The following is a 23,518-nucleotide window of genomic DNA, read 5'->3' on the forward strand; positions in this document are numbered from 1 at the left end:
GGCTGTCTTCCTGCCGTTGACCCAAGAGCTTTCTTTTTCTATAATGGGAACTGACGAATCAGATGAAGCTTGCCTCAGGTGACATAAGCAGTTATGATGAAGCAGAGCCTAGACAGAACCCAGCTTTTGTGGTTTGTCTTCTAGTTTATAGTGCCTTTCACTATTCATGTGGAAGAAAAAACTCTGAGATCCATTTTGGACATAACCACTGTTAAGAAATTTTTTTAAGAAGTAGGCCTTGAACAGTCAGAGGTCGAAGTAAAAAAATGCCAGTATTTGTTTGCTGAAACCTAAAGAAACATGTCATTAAGAAATTTATTAGAAGAATAGGTTTATGCCAACTATAGCCTTGAATATTATGGCGAGAGGAAACGGGAATCAGAAGACTTAGGTTCAGACCAGTTTTATAAAACTTGGGACCTGAAGTCAGCCTCTTCCTCTCTCAGCCTCAACTTCTTATCTGTTGCTCACACATTATTGTTACGAGGATCAAATGAGAGAATATTTGTAAATGTGTTGTCGTCTGTAAAATGCCACATGCATAAAAGGTTTTCTTATTTTTTCTAGGAAAAGCCAGCCAAAGTCAAAGTGGAATTGACTTCTGGTGTCTCCTCCAAAGGCTCTGTGGTTAAAAGAAATCAGCAGCCTGTCACCACTGAGCAAAATTCCGCTAAGGAAAACGCTTCCAAACTGACTCTGGAGAACTCAGAAGCTGTAAGCCAGCTTCTCAGTGTAGCTCCTCCAAGAGAAGTGGGTGAGGAGAATGAGTGGGAGGAAGTGATCATCTCAGATGCCCATGTTTTGGTCAAGGAAACTCCTGGGAATCATGGTACAGCAGTCATTAAGACGCCAGTGGTCAAACCTGAGGTCTCTCTGGGAACAACTGAAAATGACAGTCCTGGACTAGACGTGCCACCACCAGCCGAGGGGACCAGCACCTCCGGTTCACTCCCTGCTCCTAAAAAGCCTACAGGGTAACCCAGTGTGTTTATATATAGCATTGCGTTTAGAACAGCAGCTTGTGAAGTGCCCAGTGTGTGTTTTGTCCATGTCTTTGTAGCATTCCTGAGACAGGCAACAGAGCCCAATTCATGGTTTCTATGTTGGATACAGAAACCAAGGCCTAGAGACATTGATTTGCCTTTTTTTCTCCTATGCTCTACTGTCTTTTCGCTACTGTTCCTGGTCCTTATACATCCCTTCAGTCAGTCTCCCTAAAGCGTTTATTGTAGAGTTTTGCTAGTACAGACTGTGGGCAGTGTTACAGACCTAGTATTCAATCCTGGCTCCTACATTTGGAAAGCGAGGCATTATTAAGGCATCTTATGTAAAGATTCCTGTCCTGGTGGTCAGAGAACTAAATTCTGATTGTGACTCTTTCCTGGGCTTCTATTTGACTGGGCACAGATACTTCATACCCATTCTCCCCCTCTGGAAAATTTTGAGTTGAGTCTTCTAAAAAAAAAAATCATATCCTCAATGCCTGACCATACTGCCTGAAAAAGATCACATGTAAAGCTTTCAGATAGGAGAGGTCTGTAAGTATGGGCTGTTTTTCCTCCCTTTTTTAGAGGTTTAACTGGATGCTCTATGTAGCTGCTTTCCAAAGGCAACTATCATCTTAAAATGGAAATTCCTTATTTGTTTATATCAGTGGTTCTCAAAGGGGCACAGTGCTCCAGGGGACATTGTGGCAGTGTTTGGAGACATTTTTGGTTGACACAGTTGGGGAGAGAGTGTTACTGGCATCTACTGATAGAGGCCAAGGATGCCGCTAGACATCCTGCACTGCACAGGTCAGCCTGTTGTGCCAGAGAATTATTTGGCCCAAAATGTTAGTATTGTCATGGTTTAGAAATTCTGGTTTATATTATTATGATGAAATTTTTTTATTGTTGAATAGAAAATATACTTAGTTCAAACTCCAAGATGTAAAAAATATATCCTGAAAAAAAATCTTTCTGTCCCATCCTTCAGTGCTCCATTCCCATTTACCACAGACAATATTCCCAACTTTCTGTGTTTTTAGAGATAATTTTAAGTATATATAAACAGATAGGAGTGTGTGTGTGTGTTTATAATAATATTAAGTTTTTAAAATCAAGATATTAAAATATGTATGTTGTGCTAAATTTGTGTAAAGAAAGGTGGGAAAACGTGATGTTTGTACATAGGAGTTAACTCTTGAACAAACATGGACTTGCATGGTGTGGGTCCACTTACATATGGATTGTTTTCAGCACATACATTCTGTTGTACTACATGGTGTGCAGTGGGTTGAGGAACTCTGGATATGGAGAAAGGGCTGTGCAGTTATCAGTGAGCTTTTGAGTACGTGTAGGTCAGTTGCCCTAATACATGCTATTCAAGGTCAATTGTGTGTGTGTGTGTGTGTGTGTGTGTGTGTCTATTTTTTTCCCCCACCTTTCTTTACACAAATGGCAGCATAACATACATACTTTGACTCATTACCTTTTAAAATTTAACAATATATCAATACTCTGAGATGGTTCTGTGTCTTTAGAGAAGGATGCTGTGCACTTTTGCTTTGGGCAGCTGAAGCGCTTTAGCCAAGGTGTATTGAGGCCTCCTGTGGACAGGCTTTATGCTCAGATTGGAGCCACAGAGATGAAGGAAACACGGACTTTGTTCTCCAGGGCCTCTCAGCAGCCCTCATGTGGGAGACTGATACACTGTAAATACTTGAGCGGACTAGGGGTGGACTAGATGTTACAACTACCTTTGCTGCTGATAATTCCTCACTGTAGGCATGGTTTTGCACTTTTAAAAAATCTTCATAATGACCCATGAAGTACCTGTAATTACTTTCCCATTTTATGTATCAGAAACTTAAGGTAAACAGATGTGGGATTTCCTGCCCAGGGTTACAGAGCTACTTAATGGTTTAATTAATGTCTAAAGTATGACATTTTAACCAGGACAGTATTCCTCTAATAAAGTGCTATCTGGAGATGGCATTTGGATTTTCTTCCCCTTGGTCTGGAATTTCTGGGAAAGTTTCCTTTTTTTTTTTTTTTTTTTTCAGAGTTGACCTGCTCACTCCTATGCCCAGAGCCCCAGAGATTAAAGGCAGAGCGCGGGGCAAGCCATCATTACTGGCTGCAGCAAGACCCATGAGAGCAATTCTTCCAGCCCCAGCTAATGTGGGCCGAGGCAGCAGCATGGGACTGCCCAGGGCCAGGCAGGCCTTCCCTCTGAGTGGTAAGGTCTGGGACAGACCCGGGAAGAGGGACTGTTGAAAGGGAAGGGGGCAGGAGTGGGGGTTGAGCATAGAGATGAGAGACCTAGGGCCACTCTGAATGCACTTAAGTCACCAGTTTGGCTCCTGATTGTCTCAGATAAGACTCCCTCTGTGAGGACTTGTGGCCTGAAGCCAAGCACGCTGAAGCAGCTGGGCCAGCCCATCCAGCAGCCATCTAGCACTGGTGAGGTGAAGGTAAGACCATTCCCCAGAGGGGGAGCTCCCTGGGGGGACTGGCTGCTCTGAGAACAGGGCTTCCATTGAGTGTCTCAAAGCCATAGGCAAAAAGCCTCCATTATTACACTGGTAGAGCTCTGGGAGTAGGTTTAGCATGAATGACTTGTCTATTTTTTAAATTTCTTGTTATGTGTACTTTTATTTAGAAACAATTTAAAACAAGTTGTAAGAATAAAAGTAGTACAAAGAGCACCTGTGCACTCTCTAGTATTAGCCCATTTTGCATTATAATTTGTGCTCATGTATCCTCCCCCATTGTGTGTGTGTGTGTATTTAAAATAGTCATAATTTAAGGGTAACGTGGCCTTTTACTCTTTAATGCTTAATTGTGCATTTCCTAAAAATAGCAGTATTTTGCTACTGAATGAAACATTGATACTTTTTCACGTGTATTCCAGTTTTGTCAGTTTTACCCAGTTAAGTCCATTGTAGCATTTTCTGCTTCAGTACAGGATCTGGTCTAGGATTAGATACTGCATTTAGTTGTCATATCTTTTTAGAAAAAAATGAATGCATGATTGCTGTAGAAAGTTCAGGTAAGGCAGAAAGAAAATAAGTCTTAGGATCCTGTCACCCAGAAATACCAGTCATTGACAGTCTGGTGTGCACTGTCTCAGCCCTCGAGTCCTTTCCTGCATTTGTCTGTGTTTATGTTTTTAATGTAATCTTTCAAACCTAAAAGAATGGCTCTTCCTCCATATACTGGCTTGTTGTTCATTCACCAAGTCAAGTCCGACTCATCACAATGCCACGGATTGCAGCGCGCCAGGCTTCCTTGCCCCTCACTGTCTCCAAGTTTGCCCAAGTTCATGTCCATTGAATTGGTGATGCCATCCAACCATCTCATCCACTGGCATGCAGCCAGTACAGTTCATTCCATTTAATGATAAAGCTGTTAAAGATTTATTACCAGGTGTCAAAATTGCATGTGTTGAAGCACCTTTTTTCTTAGATTTTTTGTTGTAGTTTTTTCTGAGCATGCCTATCAGTAATAAACACATTTCTACATCAGTAGACGTACATACATCTACACATTAAAAGCTTAATGAAGCTATGCCCATATTAAATGCAGTCATTTTTCCATTTCTTTTTCAAAATCCTGATTTCAGCCCATTAAATTAATTTCATGACCCCTCAGTTTGAAATTGAAAACCCCAAAATGGACCACATTGGAATAGGAACATCAGTCTGCCTTCTCCCTTGCCCTGTGCTGTCAGGTACCTGCTTTTATGTGATAGTTCTAAGTCTGTCCCAACAAGGGTACCAGTCAGCTTCTCCCTTGAAGGTTGGTCTTTTTTCACCCAGTAGTGGTGACACCTCTGGGTGCATGTGTGGTCTTTGAGTCTAGAAGGATGGTAATGAGTCTGCTTCGGCGACTTCCTAGATCCCAAGGCCTTAGCGCTCCTTTATGTGTGTAAGTTGCCGATCTTCTCCGTAGTTTCCTTTTCATTTGCAAATTCAGTATTTGTAAAAAGCCGCAAATGCTCTTGTTGTTGCTGCTGCTGCTGCTAAGTCACTTCAGTCATGTCCAACTCTGTGCGACCCCATAGACGGAAGCCCACCAGGCTCCCCTGTCCCCGGGATTCTCCAGGCAAGAACACTGGAGTGGGTTGCCATTTCCTTCTCCAGTGCATGAAAGTGAAAAGTGAAAGGGAAGTCCCTCAGTTGTATCCAACTCTTAGCGACCCCATGGACTGCAGCCCACCAGGCTCCTCTGTTCATGGGATTTTCCAGGCAAGAGTACTGGAGTGGAGTGCCATCGCCTTCTCTGTCTTAAACCAGTTAAGTTCCATGAAGTCTTATATTCTGAAAATTAAATTATTACAGAATATTTTTAATTTAGAATGCTTCCTTCATCTTTTTTGCATTTTGTGTAGAACATTTGAGAAATTTATAGCTACTGGTAAAATGGGAAACAACCATTATCTTCCTCTCAACCTGTGGCATTTTAGTGAGTAATCTTTCAGATGTCTTTTTTTTTTTTTGGCCATGCCAAAAAAAATGGGATCTTAGTTCCCTAATCAAGGATCAGACACAGGCCCCTGGCTGTGGAAGTGCAGAATACTAACCATTGGACTGCTGGGGAATTCCACAGACTTCTTTATGTCAGCATAATTCAACCACATATTTGTGTATAGAGCAATTATATGCTTTTCTCACCTGATAGTAGTTGTAAATCTGATTTATAGTGTTACCAATATGCAGTGTTAGAAGCTGTGCAAAGGAATGTGGCAACCCCGGGAGTTGAAAGCGACATTCAACCTTTGGTGGGCTGGGGACTGCTGACTAGCATCCCAGAGGGCTCATTTGGAGCATAGCTCTACAACTTCCTGGGCAACTGTTTCCTCAAGCTGTTCCAGTACATAGGACCTCAGGAGCTTGCCTGAGGTTCAGGAGCACTAAGTAATCTGTTTTGATCTGCAGCTATCAAATGGCCAAACCAACAGGACATCTCAGGTGAAAGTTGTGGAGGTCAAGCCCGATATGTTTCCTCCATATAAGTACAGCTGCACTGTCACACTGGTAAGTGGAACTAAGTGATGGGTGGACACAGGGGTGGTTTGGTTGTGTGGTGGACGGTGAGTAGGAGTCTGAGGAGGGGTGGGGAGTGGTACTTGGGAGTGAGAGTAGGGTGAGGGCTCGATCATTGATTCTAAACATCTTGTCACTGGAACAAATCATAGTGATTACTGAGTGAATCAGCTAGGTTTCTTGTTTTTCCCAAGTGAGATCCATGAAGTGCAGGCCAGCTGACCAAGATATTTCTCTTGAGTAGTTCTCCGGGAAGGTCACTGAGAATTCAGTCCAGCTTCAGCATTCAGCCATCTTTAGACCTTTTAGTGCTCTACATGCAAGTTTGAGAAATGTATTTTTTTCTCCCTAAAACAGTCACATTCAGTACTAGTATCTGATAGGGTTTCAGAAGTGCTTTAGTAAAAGCAACTTATTTTGTTCAACCTGGTGTTTCCCACCAAGGTTTTCCCTCCCCTGCTTTTATTTTTAACATGACATATTAACATCCCCCAAAACGAATGTGGGGCTCTGGGGTCATTCTTTTGCAGGCTTAGCAGCCTGGAGCAGTGAAATAAACAGTAGATGTCGAAAGACCTAGTCCAAAAGCGGTTCTGGCTCTACTGCTGGCATGCCGTCTGACCTGGAGGCTCTTTCCTTCTCTGGTCCTCAGTTTTCACTGTCTGTAAAATACTCTCTTGGCTTAGAAAGCATGTTTTGGGGCTTCTCTTGCTCAATACTCTCTAATTTTGTTGATCCTTAAGGTACCAAACCAGTCAGGTAACCTTTGGCAGTTCCCCTGGATGAGTGAGATGCACAGATTTTGAGGAAGCAGCTAGATTTTTTTAAAATTCAAGATTTTTAAAAATTCAGAAATTTCTATTGAGCACATTCTTTGTGCCATGCTCTCTGCTGGGCATTCAGTAGGAACAAGACAACATAGTATGGTGGGTCATTGCCTTTTCTGTTCCTATCTTGGGAAGAGGGCTCTCTTATCCTAGAGGGCTGCTCAGGCTTCATTTTCCAAAGGCCTAATCACTCCCTTCTTTGTGCCGTCCATCCCTTCACTGTCTCTTCCCTGTGGCTATGGGAGGCCACTGGGGGCACCATTTGGTGGGGACTGCCCAGGACCCTCTCTTCGGCTGATTAGACTGCAGCTTGTTGTAAGAGCCTCAGTGCCAGAGCTGTGAGCTTGTAGAGGCCACAGGTCACAGTATTTCTTCAGACGGAGCTTGAAGTCTTTGGTCCCCCTGGCATTCTGTTAGAACAGACCTGCTTCACTGCCGATTGCCTGGACCCTGAAGGCATTTGAATTTCTGACCTTTGAGATTCATCTTTGTTTCACAGATAGGAGGACTTGCCAGAACTGTTCAGGCTATATTAAGACTGAAAGGGGATAACCACAGAAAAAGTATCTTGTTTCAAGATACTTTCAAGGCTCTTTGAGAGCTGGTCTCAATCTGGGTTTGTAATTGTCACTCTCCTCTGTTTTACCAGTAGCAGGTCATCCTGATTCTTGGCTCTGCACAGGTGTAAATTGACTTGTAGAATTGAAATATGGTCTTATTTTTTAGGATTTGGGCCTGGCTACATCACGAGGTCGGGGAAAGTGCAAGAATCCCTCTTGTAGCTATGTCTACACCAACCGGCATAAACCTCGGATATGTCCCAGCTGTGGTTTTAACCTTGCCAAAGACCGAACTGAGAAAACCACCAAGGTTCTCGTGAGTTCCTTCCCCAAACACACCCCCCAGTCTTGGACAGGGCTCTGTTAGCAGTTCAGCTTTAGGAGAAATAAAAGGATTTCTTGGTACATATTGTAGTTAGCACCAGAACTGGAGCCAGGTTCTAGGTTCTAAACCTGGCAAGTGCCTTCTTTCTGGGGTTCCTTATCCTCTTCGCTAAGATAAGGGAGTTTATCAGATACCTTGATCTCCGAGAATCTTCGAGCTCAGTGGACCAAGAGTTCATTCCCAGGAGAAAAAAATAGCCAACACAGGCCTTAGTGAGGATTCTGAAGTAGAAGGGGTTGGAAAGGTTACGTCAGTTTAGCTCTGAGGTTGTTGAAGGGCCTGTAAATAGAATTTTGGTAAATACATAGTGCCAGCCTCAGGACTTTGTAGATGAGATTGCTGCTACTCAGGTTCCCTGCAGAGCATCTGGCCAACCACAGTGCTTTACTTCTAGCAGTCTTGGCAGGCCTGCTCCCTGAAGTGGGACCAACCTGCTGGATAGTAAAACACATTCCACTTGGCTCCTTAGGGCTTGTGTTTGTTGTTTGTTTGTTTACTAGAACCAGGGAAAATGGGCAGTTTCACTGGACCTCTGAATTTCCACATAGGAATTTTTTTTAAGTGAACAGAAAGAGTACCTACCTAAGACAGTGAACAGAATGACTGGGATGAACATAAAAAGAGAGATCAACTCATATGCTTTGGAGGGAAAGAGGATGGCTCACAGAACAAGTCAGGATCCAAGGTGGAGCCCCCGCCACTCCAAATCTAACCCACACCTCACAAGATGTGCAGGATGTGGGTGGGAGAGAAAGGTGTGCAATATACTCAAGGATAGGCATGAGTAGAGATGAAGAGGTAGGCAGTCTGATGGTCCATTGGGTTAGAGGAGAGAGTGTATGGGGAGGAGTATGGAAAAGAAGTCTTAAAAGATTGGGACCATGTATCATGGAAGATCTTTAATGCTAAGACTAGGCAGTTTGTTTTTCAGGCAGGGGGTCATACTGAATGTCCTGAGCCATGGAGAGGCCCAGAGGGTTATGTCAGGAGGTCAGGGGGTTTGGGAGCAGACAGAACTAGAAAGGTTAGGAAGGACTTCTTCAAGCTAAGTTTTCTATGTGTATGGACGGGAGGGGGCTTTCTGGCAGTGAATCTCACCCCTAATCGTCAGGACTGTTTCTGTGCTTGAGGTAGTATTCTGAGGTTATCGTGAGAAAGAGAAGTGGAACTAAAAGGAAAAAACACTGAGAATAGGAATTGAGAGAGCTGCCTGGAAATGACCCTAAGTTGCTTGCTTTCCCTATCCTGAATTTTAGTTTCCCCATCAGTAAAACAAAGCAGGCAAGGTGGATTAGATCTGGGCGTTCTATTCTTGGGGCCATGAGCGCTAGAGAAAACACGAGTTGAGCTTCAAGGAGTCTCAGAACTTGTAGATGCGTCCCTGCCTCCCGTCATGTCCTGTTACACAGGGCGCCCTCTGCTGGCAGTGAGTTTTTCCTTCTGGTTTCTCCGTGTGGTTGATACGCTCCTCTTCACATCACATTGACCACACCATTTTTTTTTTTCCTTCGAGAAAGTGAATGTTATTTTGTAAACAGGGATAATTCCAGTGCAATATAAAGAAAATTGGTTTAGATCTAAAATTTTATACCCCAGATTAACTTTTTGTTTGTTTGAACTATTTCCTTAAGTCAGTTTCCAGAGTAAAACTTTCGGTGCTCACATACAAACACACATCTATATGGTTCTTGACAAGTGTTGGGACTCAAATTCAGAACAGATACTTTAGACAAATACTAGAATACATATTCCCAGAATTAAACAAAATATCTGAAATAAAGCCTGTCTGGAACATCACACATTCTGTAATTACAACAGATAAAATTAGAAATAACCTGTGTCTACCATTGAAATAAATTATAATGGCATCCGGTCCTATCACTTCATGGCAATTAGATGGGGAAAATGCACAAATAATATCAGATTTCATTTTCTGGGGCTCCAAAAACACTCCGGACGGTGACTGCAGCCACAAAATTAAAAGACGCTTGCTCCTCGGAAGAAGAGCTGGGACAAATCTAGACAGCGTATTAAAAGCAGAGACATCACTTTGCCACCAGAGGTCTACTGGCAGACCTTTGTTGGTCAAAGCTATGGTTTTTCTAGTAGTCGTGTTTGGATGTGACAGTTGGACCGTGAAGAACACTGAGTGCTGAAGAATTGATGCGTTTGAACTGTGATGCTGGGAAACTTGAGAGTCCCTTGGACTGCAAGGAGATCCAACCAGTCCATCTGAAGGAAATCAACCCTGAATTTTCATTGGTATTGAAGCTCCAGTACTTTGGCCACCTGATATGAAAAGGCAGCTCATTGGAAAAGACCCTGATGCTGGAAAAGACTGAGGGCAAGAGTAGAACGGGGTGACAAGGGATGAGATGGTTGGATGGCATCACTGGCTCAATGGATAGGAGTTTGAGCAAACTCAGGGAAATACTGAAGGACAGGAAGCCTGGCGTGCTGCATGCAGTTCATGAGGTCTCAAAGAGTCGGGTATGACTTAGTGACAGAACAATAATTAAGTATTAATTACTAATAGTAAATTATTAATGCTGCATAAAAAAGATTAGTCTATAAAATGGAAATAAGTTATGATCTAATAAGTGAAAAAATTCAAATGTTCTGGGTACTTTGCTTCAGTTCAGTTGCTCAGTCATGTCCGACTCTTTGTGACCCCATGGACTGCAGCACACCAGGCCTCCCTATCCATCACCAACTCCCGGAGTTTACCCAAACTAATGTTCATTGAATCAGTGATGCCATCCAACCATCTCATCCTCTGTCGTCCCCTTCTCCTCCCGCCCTCAATCTTTCCCAGCATCAGGGTCTCTTCAGATGAGTCAGTTCTTCGCATCAGGTGGCCAGAGTATTGGCGTTTCAGCTTCAACATCAGTACTTTGCTTAGAACTCTGTAAAACTGTGGATATAAAGATTCTTCCCTGTTCACCTGAAACTATTACAGCATTGTTAATCGGCTGCCCCCTGATACAAAATAAAAAGTTTAAAACAAAAACAAGATTCTAAGGAAACAAATAGAAAATGTTGACGACACCCTGTCTTGACACCCTCTTAGTTCCCTGTAAGACCACAGTCAGCCAAGTGTAATCTGTTGGCCCGTACTCCTTTTTCTTTCTGGCCACGTGGTTTTTGGGATCTTAGTTCCCCTGTCAGAGATTGAACCCAGGCCCTTGGCAGTGAGAGCACAGTCCTAACCACTGGTCCCAGGGAATTGCCAGCCCCCATATTTCCAATGCTGGAGCTTGCATATATAATGTATCAGTGATTATGGAATGGAGTTGAGTCCTGTGTAGGTAGATGCTCTGAACTCCTTCAGCTGTCGATGTGGCTTGCATTATGAAAATGGGTGTTGGTCTCTACTGGTGAAGTGACTTAACTTTTTTTGGTCAGATAAGAATTATCTGGGGACCTTTTGGCAATTGATTTCAAGTCCGACTCTTTTTTATATTCTTTTTTCTTTGGTGAGTTGGTAGCTGCCTACCCCCATGACCCTCATCTTCATACATTCCCTCACATTCTAATTCTCTAAATTTCAGAGAAACAAAATAATTGTTTTCCACAAAACACTGTTCGGAAACCCAAGGACCTTTATGTGCCTTCTCTTTGGAGCCCCCGGTGAGCATACATTTCCTATGCAGTTTGTCACCAGTGGCTATCATTAAGACTGCAGTATCTATGGGCTGGAATGATCTTCCCTTCCCATCTTTGATCTGTGTTTCAGAGCCAAAGGAGAGTATGCTTTCCAACCGATCTTCCAACCCGTGGTGCAGCATAAGTCATAAATGAGAAAGAACACACAGAATCCTGGGGCAACTCATTCTAGTGTCACTCAACTCTTCTACAGCCATTCATTCAAATTCATTTTTTCAGCAAGCATGTATTGAAAGCCTGTTACGGGTCAGCTTTGGGGGATACAAAGATGAATAAGACATGCCCACTTCCCTTGAGGAGCTTACAGTCTAGCTTGGGGAAAAAGATAGGTAACCAAACTATTACAGATAGCAAGATAAGAGTTGTCAAAGGTATACTGAGTTAATAAGTTGTTGTTATGCACTTAACCTCCGTGAAACAACATATAATATGTCCAGCAAATATGAGTTAGCATCTTTTGTGTGCCCTCAGTGGTGGTATTAGAAGTTCAGTAAATAAGCAGGGGAGAGAACAATGGCTTACCACCTACGAGAAAGTGAAATACGCAGTAAAGGAGTGGACTGTAGAAGGAGCGAGTGATTGATGCTGCATTTGCACAGATCAGGGAAGGAGCGCCATTGAAACGGGACGGGTGTAGGAAGGACCTGTTTCAGAGAGCGTTTCAGAACCTTGTTTCCTGGAAGCCTCTGACTGGTGTATAAAGTGCCCTTGTACTCAGAAGCCACACAGTGTTAAAAATAAATGCTTGAAGCTCTACAGGTGCCCATTTACACATCAAAACTACCATTCAGAGAGTTTTTGTTGCATGCTAAGTGCTTTACTTGCACTATCTCATTTACTCTGCAACAACTCTAGGAGATTATTAGTATTTTGATCCTTCATTTTTGAGGTTTTGAGGGGGTTACCCATTTACAGCTCTTCAGTGGCATATCCAGAATTGAACCCCTGGTCTGTTATCCTCCAAACCTCACAGCCAGTGCATGGGAGCAGAATCTTGAAACCATTACCAAGAGGGGTATATAATCCTCTTATTTTACTGGTAGAGAAATAGTGCCAGAGAGAGAGAACTCCTGTTGTGAGTCACAAAGTGAGTTACTAGCTGAGTGGCTTAAGGACCTAGGTTTCCCACTTCAGTCATAAGCCCTTCCCTTTGCCACTCATGCCCTCTCGTGGTTTTAGCCCGTGGCCGCCTCTTTTATGCCCTCGATGGTGTTTCGTGACGGATCTGCTTTCTTCCAGGAGGCAAGCTCACCACTCCCGGATGTGTTAAGTGCCACAGAGCCCCTGAACGCAGCCCAGAGGGAGATCCAGCGCCAATCAACACTGCAGCTGCTGCGCAAAGTCCTGCAGATTCCCGAGAATGAGTCAGAGCTGGCCGAGGTCTTCTCTTTGATTCATGAACTTAATAGCTCTCGGCTTGTCCTGTCCAACGTGAGTGAGGAGACGGTCACCATTGAGCAAACCTCTTGGTCGAATTACTACGAGTCTCCATCCACGCAGTGCCTTCTCTGTAGCAGCCCATTATTCAAAGGGGGACAAAAGTAAGCACCGCTTTCAGATTTACCCTCCCCTAGCTGCCCCATCTTACTTAACCTGTATCACCCTTTCTTCAAATACCATTAAGGCTATAACCTTTGCAGATGTTCTTTTCAGTTTTTCTAAGGTTTCCTTTCCTTTTGCGATCACCAAAAATAAAATAATAATAATAATAGTGATTATATATTATTTCTATTGAAATGGTACTGTCCCCAACTTAGGATTTAGTTTACTTCTGGACTGCCTGGTAAAATGCTTAGATTTGGGAGTTCATTAGTGTTGGTTAAATTGTTTAATAAGTTCAGAATTATGTTAACTTTAGGGGTGATTCCATAAGCCCAATTCCAACAAAGGGGGAACACCCACCTAAGAAAATCCTTGAAGCACAAGGTCCAACACCTTCATTTCCTACTACATTTAAAGTCTTGAGTTTGCTGTTGATCACTGAGCCTAGGAACTGCATTAAAAAGTTGCTTTTCCTTTTTTTTTTTCAAATATTGGTACTAGCTCTCTGGCGGGGCCCCAGGAGTGCTGGCTGCTGACAGCCAGTTGGCTGCAGGTCGTGACTGCTCAGGTGAAGATATGTCTGAATCCCCATTGTCTGGCCCTGCACAGCTTCATGGACATCTATACAGGTGGGTGCCAGCCTCTTTATCCTCAAAGGACATGTTTGAGAACAGCTTCTGTGGGTCAGACTTCTGGTCCTGTGAGCATTGGATTTTCTCTCAGATGAGGCTTCTGAGGAAGAGGACGTCTTTCCTCCTGGCTAGCCCAGCCCCAGAAGATTATATTTATCTCTGAAGTGTTAGGACTCTCTTATTAGGGCTCTTTAAACAAAGTTAAGTTTAAAGTAACAGATCTTTGTTATGGAAAAAACAAAACGCTGACAAAAGGAAAAAACTAAAAATCAGTAGTAATCCTACTGCTATGAGATTAATATTCAACATTGTATTCTGTAGTCTTTCAGATGTGTTTTTCATCCCTATAGAATAAAAGAAGGTGTCGGTTTTATAGGTTTAATAGTTTTTCTTTGAACAAAAATGGGGTTGTGCTGGATGTTGTTTTGGAGTGTTGTTTTTAAATTTAGCAATGTATCATGGGTATCCTTTTATGCTGGCAGGTGGCAAAATGCATCACCATTTTTAAGGAGAAATATATGACCGTGATCCATTTTAAGAGTTCTCTTTATAATTAAGTCTTTGTGTACAGCCTTAATTACTTCCTTTGGGCAAATGCCCGAAAGTGGAATTGCTGTATATTCACCCTTTTCCTCTATTCATCAGCATCGTTCACTGAACACTGACCATGTACCAACCATTTTGAGAATTTGAATCTTGAGTTTTATATGTAGAACCGAGTGCTGAAGATTAAGGAGTATTTATTTTCCTTGTCTTCAGAACCTTAAGGTGCCTTATTTGGAATTCATGCTTTTAATGTCTTGTATTGCCAGACTGAGCTTGTACTACTTCAGCACCAGTGAGAGTGCCATTTCCCTGCAGTCTGTCTCAGCGTATAGCACCTGGGCCTCTCTCTCTTTATTCTAATATACCTTATGTTCTGTATGTGCATGCAGTAAACTTTGCTGTGGTGCAGCTCTGAGCTCTGACAAACGCACCGAGTTTTGTAACTGCCACCGCAGTCAGTATGGAGAGCAGTTTCATCATCCCCAAAGCATTCTCTTTCAACAACCCCTCGCCCCTAACCTCTGGCAACTGTTTGATAGTTTCTTCATTCCATATATTTCTGTCTTTCCAGAATGTCATGTAAATCTATAGTGAACAGTGTTTTGAGTCTGACTTCTTTTACTCTGTGTGTGTGTGTGTGTGTGTGTGTGTGTGTCTTTGAAGTTCATCCATGTCGTTCTGTGTATCAGTAGATTTTCCTTTTTATTGTTGAGTAGCTTTGCATTGTGTGGAGCGCCGCACTTGATTGTCTGTTCATTCCTTGAAGAATGTTTGGATTTTTACCAATTTTGACAGTTGTATTCATAACTGTAAATAGTCATGTATAGGATTTTGTGTAAACTTAAATTTTCATTTTATTTTGGGTAAATACCCTAGGAGTCACATTGCTGGGTCATGTGGTAAGTGTATGTTTAGTTATGAGAAATCACCAAACTGGTTACCCATGTTGGTGCCATTTTGTGTTCCCTCTAATGATTAGTGAGAATTCCAGTTAGCTTCATATGTCAGCACTTGGTATTGTCTATTTTGTGTGTGTGTGTGTTTCAGCCATTCTAATAGGTGTGTGTAGTAATAACTTAGTGTGGTCTCAATTTAAGACTAATGAAGTTGACCATCTTTTTGTGGGTTTATTTGTTGTCTTTATGTCTTTGGTGAAGTACCTGTTCCATCTTCGCCCATTGAACTGGGTAGTTTTCTTGCTGTTGAGTTTTGAATGTTCTTTATATACTCTCATATACATCCTTTGTCAGATAAGTGATTTGCAGATATTTTATTATGGTTTGTGTCTTATATTCTCATTCTCCCAACAGAATCTTCTACAGAGCAAAAATTTTCAAGTATGATAAAGACCAATTCATCAAATTTTGTTTTACCAATTGTGTTGATGTTTTTGCTGTCTTTATCTAGGTGACGATCATAAACATTTTTCCTGTGTTTTCTGCTAAAAGCTTTATAATTTATGGTTTTTATTTGTCTGTAATCCATTTTGAATTCATTTTTATGTAAAGTGTGAGATCCAGATTGAGGTTTTTTTTTCCCATGTGGACATCCATTTATTCCACTGTTTGTTAAAAAGTAGTCCTTTCTGCTTTGAATTGCCTTTGCTACTTAAGTGAAAAACAATTAGTCATGTATACTACTGCTACTACTAAGTCGCTTCAGTCGTGTCCGACTCCATAGACGGCAGCCCACCAGGCTCCCCCGTCCATGGGATTCTCCAGGCAAGAACACTGGAGTGGGTTGCCATTTCCTTCTCCAGTTTTCCTTTAAAATTGGAGGAAGTTACAGTTCAGTACACACAGGCAAAGTCGTATCCGACTTTGTGACCCCATGAACTGTAGCCCATCAGGCTCCTCTGTCCATGGTATTCTCTAGGCAAGAATACTGGAGTAGGTTGCCATTCCCTTCTCCATAGTCATGTATATGTAGGTCTATTTCTGCCCTCTTTTTCATTGGTTATGTTGTCCATTCTTTGGCCAGTACCACGTGTCTTGAATACTGTTGCTTTTTAGTAGCTCTTATCATTTGGGTAGTATAAATTCTCCAACCTTGTTCTTCCTGAATTGTTTTAACTCTTGTTTCTTTGCATTCCCATATGAATTTTAGAATCAGCTTGTTAGTATTTACAGAATCCTTCTAGAATTCTAATTGGAATTGTGTTAAATCTGTAGACCAGCTTGCAGAAGTTTGACATGCTTAAAAATATGAGTCTTTCTAATACATGACATAGTCTATCTTTCTATTTGATTAGGTTTTCTTTCTTTTTTTTTTTTTTTTAATCAGTGTTTCATTGTTTTTAGCATATAGGTCCTGCAGGTGTTTTGTTAGATTTATACCTAGGCATTTAATTTTGTTCAGTGTTATATGACATGGTTCAATTTCTGTTTGGTGCTAGTATAAAAACATAATTGGGTTTTATCTACTGAACTTTAATCAGTGACCTTGTAAAACTCACTTATTAACCTTAAGAACTTCAGTAGATTAGCATTATAATTTCTTTCCTGGAATGGTTTTTTTTCCTTAATATATATATTTTATTGAAGTATAGTTGACTTACAGTGTTTCAGGTACACAGCGAGGTGATTCAGTTACACATATAGACATATAACATTTTTGAAATTATTTTCCATTATAGGTTATTACAGGATACTGACTGTAGTTCCCTGTGCTATAAAGTAAACCTTCATTGTTTGTTGCACATTTACTCTTTTAAATTAAACATAGCATTCTATTCATGGTAAGTCAAGTGGAATCAAAATGTCATAAATTTTTTAGTTAGGCAAAAATTCATAAGTTTTCTAAAATATATACATTATGCATACTTATGAGAAAGATTGAAGGCAGGAGGAGAAGGGGACAACATAGGATAAGATGGTTGGATGGCATCACCAACTTGATAGATGTGAGTTTGAGCAAGCTCCAGGAGTTGGTGATGGACAGGGATGCCTGGCATGCTGCAGTCCATGGGGTTGCAAAGAGTAGGACATGACTGAGCGATTGAACTGAACTGGTTTGGTGGTGCTGACTTCTCTTAACTTTTGCTTTGTATGCAAAGCTTTTGATTGCTCCACCAAATCTGAAGGAGAGTCTTGCTGGGTAGAGTATTCTTGGTTGTAGGTTCTTCCTTTTCATCACTTTAAATATATCGTGCCATTCCCTTCTGGCTTGTAGAGTTTCTGTTGAGAAATCAGCTGATAGCCTGATGGGAGTTCCTTTGTATGTTATTTCTCATTTTTCCTTTATTGCTTTTAATATTTTATGTTTGTCTTTAAGTTTTGTCAGTTTGATTAGTATGTGTTTTGATGTGTTCCTTCTTGGGTTTATCATGCCCTGGACTTGATTGATTATTTCTTTTCCCATGTTTGGGAAGTTTTCAGCTGTTATTTCTTCAAATATTTTCTCAGGTCCTTTCTCTTTCTCTCCTTCTGGGACCCCGATAATGCGCATGTTGGTGCACTTAATGTTGTCGCAGAGGTCTCTTACGCTGTCTTAATTGTTTTTCACTCTTTTTTTTTTTTTTTTTCTATATTCTGTTCTGTGGCAGTGATTTCCACCATTCTGTCCTCCAGGTCATTTATTCTGCCTCAGTTATTCTGCTATTGATTCTTTCTAGTGTATGTATTCATCTCTGTTTGTTCTTTAGTTCTTCTAGACCTTTGGTAAACGTTTCTTGCATCTTCTCCATTGTTTTCCCAAGATCCTGGATCATCTGCACTATCATTATTCTGAATTCTTTTTCTGAAATGTTGCCTATCTCCACTTGATTTAGTTGTTTTTCTGGAGTTTTATCTTGTCCCTTCATCTGGGACATGTACTTAGTCACTCAGTCATGTCCAACTCTTTGTGACCCCATGGACTGTAGCCCACCAGGCTTCTCTGTCCATGGGGATTCTCCAGGCAAGAATACTGGAGTGGGTTGCCATGCCCTTCTCCAGGGGATCGTCCCAACCCAAGGATTGAACCCAGGTTTCCTGCATTACAGGCAGATTCTTTAACCATCTGAGCCACCAGGGAAGCCTTCCTAAGTCATGTCCAACTCTCGTGACCTCATGACTATAGCCTATCAGGCTCCTCTGTCCAAGGATTCTACAGGCAAGAATACTGGAGTGGGTTGCCATTTCCTTATCCAGGGGATCTTCCCAACCCAGGAATTGAACCAGGGTCTCCTGCACTGCCAGCAGGAGTGGATTGAGCTTCAAGGGAAGCTCCTCATCTAGGACATAACTTTCTGCTTTTTATCGTGATTAACTCTCTGTAATATGGTTTTTGTTTTGGCTGCTGTGGGACTGTGCTTCTTTTTGCTCTTCCATCTGCCTTCTGGTGGATGAGGCCAAGAGGCTTGTATAAACTTCCTCAAGGGAGGGACTGGCAATGGGGAAAACTGGGTCTTGCTCTGATGGGCAGGGCCTTGCTCAGTAAAGCTTTAATCCAGTTATCTGCTGATGGGTGGGGTTGCACCCATTCCCTGGTAGTTGTTTGACCCAGCCCTGGGTCCTGCAGGCTTTATGGTAGGGTTAATGGTGAACTTCAAGAGGGTTTATGCCAAAGGGGAACTTCCTGGTCTGATGTTGCCAGCGCCCCTGTCCCTGTGGTAAGCCCCTGCCAACCCATGCCTCCACAGGAGACCCTCCAACTCTAGCAAGTAGTTCAGGTTCAGTCTTCTGTTGGGTCACTATTCCTTTCCTCTGGGTCTTGGTGTGGGCAAGATTTTGTTTGTGCCCTCTGAGACTGGAGTCTGTGGTTCCCCCAGTTCTCTGGAAGTCGTATAATCAAATCCCACTGCCCTTAAAGGCAAGATTGCCAGGGGGTTCCCAGGCCCTTTTCAAACCCCCAGGCTGGGGAGCCTGACATGGAATTGAGAACTTTTACCACAGTGGGAGAACTTCGTTTGGTATTATTGTGCTCCAGTCTGTGGGTCACCCACCAAGCAGGAATGGGATTGCATTATATTGTGTTTGCACCCCTCCTCCCATCTCACTGCAGCTTCTTCGTTGTCTTTGGATGTAGGGTATCTCATTTTGGTGGTTCCAGCTTCCTCCTGTCAATGGTGGTTTATCAGCTAGCTGCAGTTCTGGTGTTCTTGCGGGAGATGAGCGCACACCCTTCTACTCTGCCATCGTGAACCAGAAGTCCTTTCGCTTCCGCATCTTTATAATTATTTCAGCTTTGTCAATTTGATACATAGAAACTGTTATAAAACTGCTTTTCTTTAAACTTACTTTTTATTAAAGCATAGTTGATTTATAATGTTAATTTCTGCTCTATAGCAAAGTGACATAGTCATACACATGCATATATATATCCTTTTTTATATTCTTTTCCATTATGGTTTATCCCAGGATATTGAATATAGTTTCCTGTACTTTACAGTAGGACCTTGTTACTTATCCAGTCTTTATGTCATAGTTTGCATCTACTAACCCCAGATGCCCAGTCCATCCCTCCCCAACCCCCTCCCCCACAAGTCAGTTCTCTATGTCTGAAGCTGTTTCTGTTTCATATGTAGGTTCGTTTGTGCTGTTTTAGATTGCACATATCAGTGATACTGTGTGGTATTTGTCTTTCTCTTTCTGACTGACTTCACTCTTGTTGCATCCTTATTGCTGCAGATGGCATTATTTTGTTCTTTTTTATGGCTGAGTAGTATTCTGTGTGTGTGTGTATCTATCCATCCATCCTTCCGCCGGCTGTTGTGAATACTGCTGCTGCGGGGGTACGTGTATTCTTTGGCACCATGTTTTCCTCTGGTTACATGCCCGGAAGTGGGATTGCTGGATTATATGGCAGTTCTATTTTTAGTTTTCCATAGTGGCTACACCAGTTTACATTCCACCAGTGGAGGGGGTGGTTCCCTTTTCTCCACACTGTCTCCAGCTTTTACTGTATATAACCTTTTTTTTTCCTTTTTTTTTTTTGATCTTTCATTCTATATCTGTAGACTTTTTAATGATGGCCATTCTGACTGATGTGAGGTGGTACCTCATTGTAGTTTTGATTTGCATTTGTCTAATAATGATGTTGAGCATCTTTTCGTGTACCTATTGGCCATCTGCATGTCACCTTTGGTAAATGTCTATTTTGGTCTTCTGCTTATTTTTCAGTTGGGTGGTTTAGTTTGTTGTTGTTGTTGAGCTGCATGAGCTGTTTGTATGTCTTTGAGAGTAAGCCCTTGTTGGTTACATCATTCACAGATATTTTCTCCCGTTTCATAGGTTGTCTTTTCCTTTTGTTTGTGGTTTCCTTTACTGTGCAAAAGCTTGTAAATTTGACTAAATCCCATTTGTTTACTTTTGTTTTTATTTTTATTGCCCTGGCAACTGACCTAAGAAAACTCTGGTACAATTTCTGTCAGAGAATGTTTTGCTTGTGATCTCTTTTAGGAGTTTTATAATGTCTTATATTTAACTCTGTAAGCCACTTTGAGTTTATTTTTGTGCATGGCATGAGGGTGTGTTCTAACTTCATTGATTTACATGCAGCTGTGCAACTTTCCCAACACCACTTGGCTGAAGATTTTTCCCATTTTATATTCTTGCCTCCCTTGACCATAGGTATGTGGGTTTATTTCTGGGCTCTCTATTCTGTTACATTGATCTGTATGTCCGTTATTGTACCAATACCACAGTTTTGATTACTGTAGCTTTAGGGTATTGTCTGAAGAATGGAAGGGTTGTGCCTCCTGCTTTGTTATTTTCCCTCAAGGTCTTTCATTGTGCCATATAGATCTTAGGATTATTTGTTTTAGTGAAAAATATCCTGAGTAATTCAATAGAGATCACATTAAATATGTAGATTGCTTTGGATAGTTGCCATTTTAATAATAATTCTTCCAACCCAGGAGCATGGGCTATCATTCCGTTTCTTTGAATCATTTTCAGTTTCCTTTATTCATATTTTATGAATAAAGTGTAGAAGTCTTTCACCTCCTTAGGTGAAAGTATTCTTAAGTATTTTATTTATTTTGGGGGGAGTGTGGTTTTTAAAGGTATTATTTTTTTTACATTACCTTTCTGCTACTTCACTGTTAGTGTAAAGAACTGCAACCAGTTTCTGTGGGTTAATCTTGTATCTTGCTGCCTTGTTTAATTCATTTATCAATTCTAAATGTTTTTGTGTGGAGTCTTTAGAGTTTTCTATGTATAGCATCGTGTCATCTGCATATAGTGATGACAATTTTACCTCTTTCCTTCCAATTTAGATACCTTTTATTTCTTGTCTGATTGCTGTGGCTAGGACTTCCAATACTGTGTTGAATAGAAGTGGTGAGAGTGGGCTTCCTTGTCTTGTTCCACATTTTAGTGGGAAGGCTTTCAGCTTTTCATTGTTGGGTATTGTTTGTGGGTTTATCATAAATAGCTTTTATTATGTTGAGATATGTTCCCTTTATATGCATTTTGTTAAGAGTCCTCTTTTTAAAATCATGAATGGATGTTGAATTTTGTCAAGTGTGTTTTCTGCATCTGTTGAGATGATTACGTGTATTTTCTCTTTTGCTGATGTGGTGTAGCATATTAATCGATTTGTGTATATTGAACCATCCTTGTGAATTTGAAATGAACCCCCTTGGTCATGGTATATGATCTTTTTTATGTATTGCTGGATTTGGTTTGTTAGTGTTTTTGTTGAGAATTGTTGCATTCATCATGGATATTGACCGACAGTTTTCCTTTCTTGGCGTTAACCTTTGTTTGGTTTTGGTATCAGGGTGGTGGTGGCTTCATATAATATCTCTGGGAGTGTTGCCTCTGCTTCAGAGTTTGAGAAGGGTCAGTAAAAGTTCTTCTTTATGTGTTTCGTATTGTTTGCCTGTGGAGCCATCTGATCCTGGACTTTAGTTTGTAGAGAGTTTTTTGTTGTTGTTTTTGTTTTCCCTTCATATTCTATTTCAGTTCTAGTAATCAATCTGTTCAAATTATGGATTTCTTCTTAATTCAGTTTTGGTGAGCTGTATGTTTCTAGAGATTTGTCCATTTCTTCTATTTTGTCAAATTTGTTGGTATATAACTGCTTGTAGGATTCTGTTGTGGTTTCTGTATTTCATCAGTATCAGTTGCTATTTCTTCTTCTTCATTTCTTATTTTGTTTATCTGGGTTCTTTCTCTTTTCTTGGTGAGCCTGGCCAGAAGTTTGGCAATTTTGTTTACCCTTTCAAAGAACCAGCACTTGATTTTATTGATTTCATTCTATTATTTAATCTCTGTTTTATTTCTTTTCTCATCTTTTATTACTTCCTTCCTTTTGCTGAGTTTAGGCTTTGCTTGCTCTTCTTTTTCTGAGTCTTTTAGGTGGTAATTTAGGTTGCTTATTTGACATTTTTCTTGTTTTTTGAGGAAGGGCTGTATAGCTGTGAGCTTTCCTAGCTCTTAAGAACTTTTTTTGCTCCATCCGATAGATTTTGTATGATTGTGTTTTCATTGTTGCTTGTCTCAAGGCATTTTTAATTTTTCTTTTTGATTTACTTATTGATCCATTGTTTTTAGTAAAATGCTTTCATTCTCCATGTAATTTTTTTTTCTCATTTGTTTTCCTGTGGTTGCTTTCTAGTTTCATTCTATTGTAGATTAGAGAAGAGAAGATTGTTTGAAGTAATTTTTATACTCTTAACTTTGTTGAGGTTTTGTGCCCTAGTATGTGGTCAGTCCTAGAGAATGTTCCATGTACACTTGAAAAGAATGTGTATTCTTGTTTTTTTTTTTTAATGTAATATCCTGAAATAATTGAGTCTAATGATTGTTGTATCATTTTGGATTTCTGTTTTCTTGCTGATTTTCTGTCTGGAAGATCTGTCCATTGATGTGAATGAGGTGTTAAAAGTTTCCTGCTATTATTGTATTTTCTGTAAGTTTCTCCTTTTATGTCTGTTAATGTTTGCTTTATATAATTAGGTGCTCCTTTAGAGGGTTCATATATGTTAATGGATGTAATATCCTCTTCTTGTATGACCCTTTTTATCATTATATAAGGTCTAGCTTTCTTTATGGCCTTTGTTTCAAAGCCTGTTTTATCTGATAGGAGTATGCAACCCCCTGCTTTCTTGTCATTTCTGTTTGCATGAAATATCTTTTCCCATCCCTTAACATTAAATCTGTGTATATGCTTTGCCTTAAAGTGGGTCTTATAGGCAGTATGTTGTAGGCTCTTGTTTTTTAATCCAATCTACCACCTTGTGTTTTGATTGAAGCATGTACTTCATTGACACTCAAGGTAATTATTGATAAAATATGTATGTATTGCCATTTTAAACCCTGTTTTCCTATTGGCTCTATGTTTCTTCTTTGTCCTTTTTATCATATATTTTGTGGCTTGATGATTTCCTTTTGTCTTATGCT

The 23,518-nt window shown here is 40.9% G+C and overlaps 1 protein-coding gene across 8 annotated transcripts in view; it reads left to right on the top strand.

Moving 5' to 3' along the window:
* The window catches only part of HMGXB3 (HMG-box containing 3), a 60,684-nt gene that overhangs the window by 19,169 nt on the left and 17,997 nt on the right, over positions 1–23,518 (top strand). For 5 of the 8 annotated variants that reach the window (XM_042250968.2, XM_012178784.5, XM_060415903.1 and 2 more), the window contains 7 exons: positions 568–974; positions 3,047–3,222; positions 3,360–3,457; positions 5,924–6,022; positions 7,585–7,734; positions 12,709–13,010; positions 13,513–13,640. In XM_042250968.2, the coding sequence (XP_042106902.1) occupies positions 568–974; positions 3,047–3,222; positions 3,360–3,457; positions 5,924–6,022; positions 7,585–7,734; positions 12,709–13,010; positions 13,513–13,640 (1,360 nt within the window). The remainder of the gene's footprint in view (positions 1–567; positions 975–3,046; positions 3,223–3,359; positions 3,458–5,923; positions 6,023–7,584; positions 7,735–12,708; positions 13,011–13,512; positions 13,641–23,518) is intronic. The other 3 variants (XM_012178787.5, XM_060415900.1, XM_060415902.1) reach the window with 1 other exon arrangement.

Source organism: Ovis aries, chromosome 5, assembly GCF_016772045.2.
Source record: "Ovis aries strain OAR_USU_Benz2616 breed Rambouillet chromosome 5, ARS-UI_Ramb_v3.0, whole genome shotgun sequence".
Classification (NCBI taxonomy): domain Eukaryota; kingdom Metazoa; phylum Chordata; class Mammalia; order Artiodactyla; family Bovidae; genus Ovis; species Ovis aries.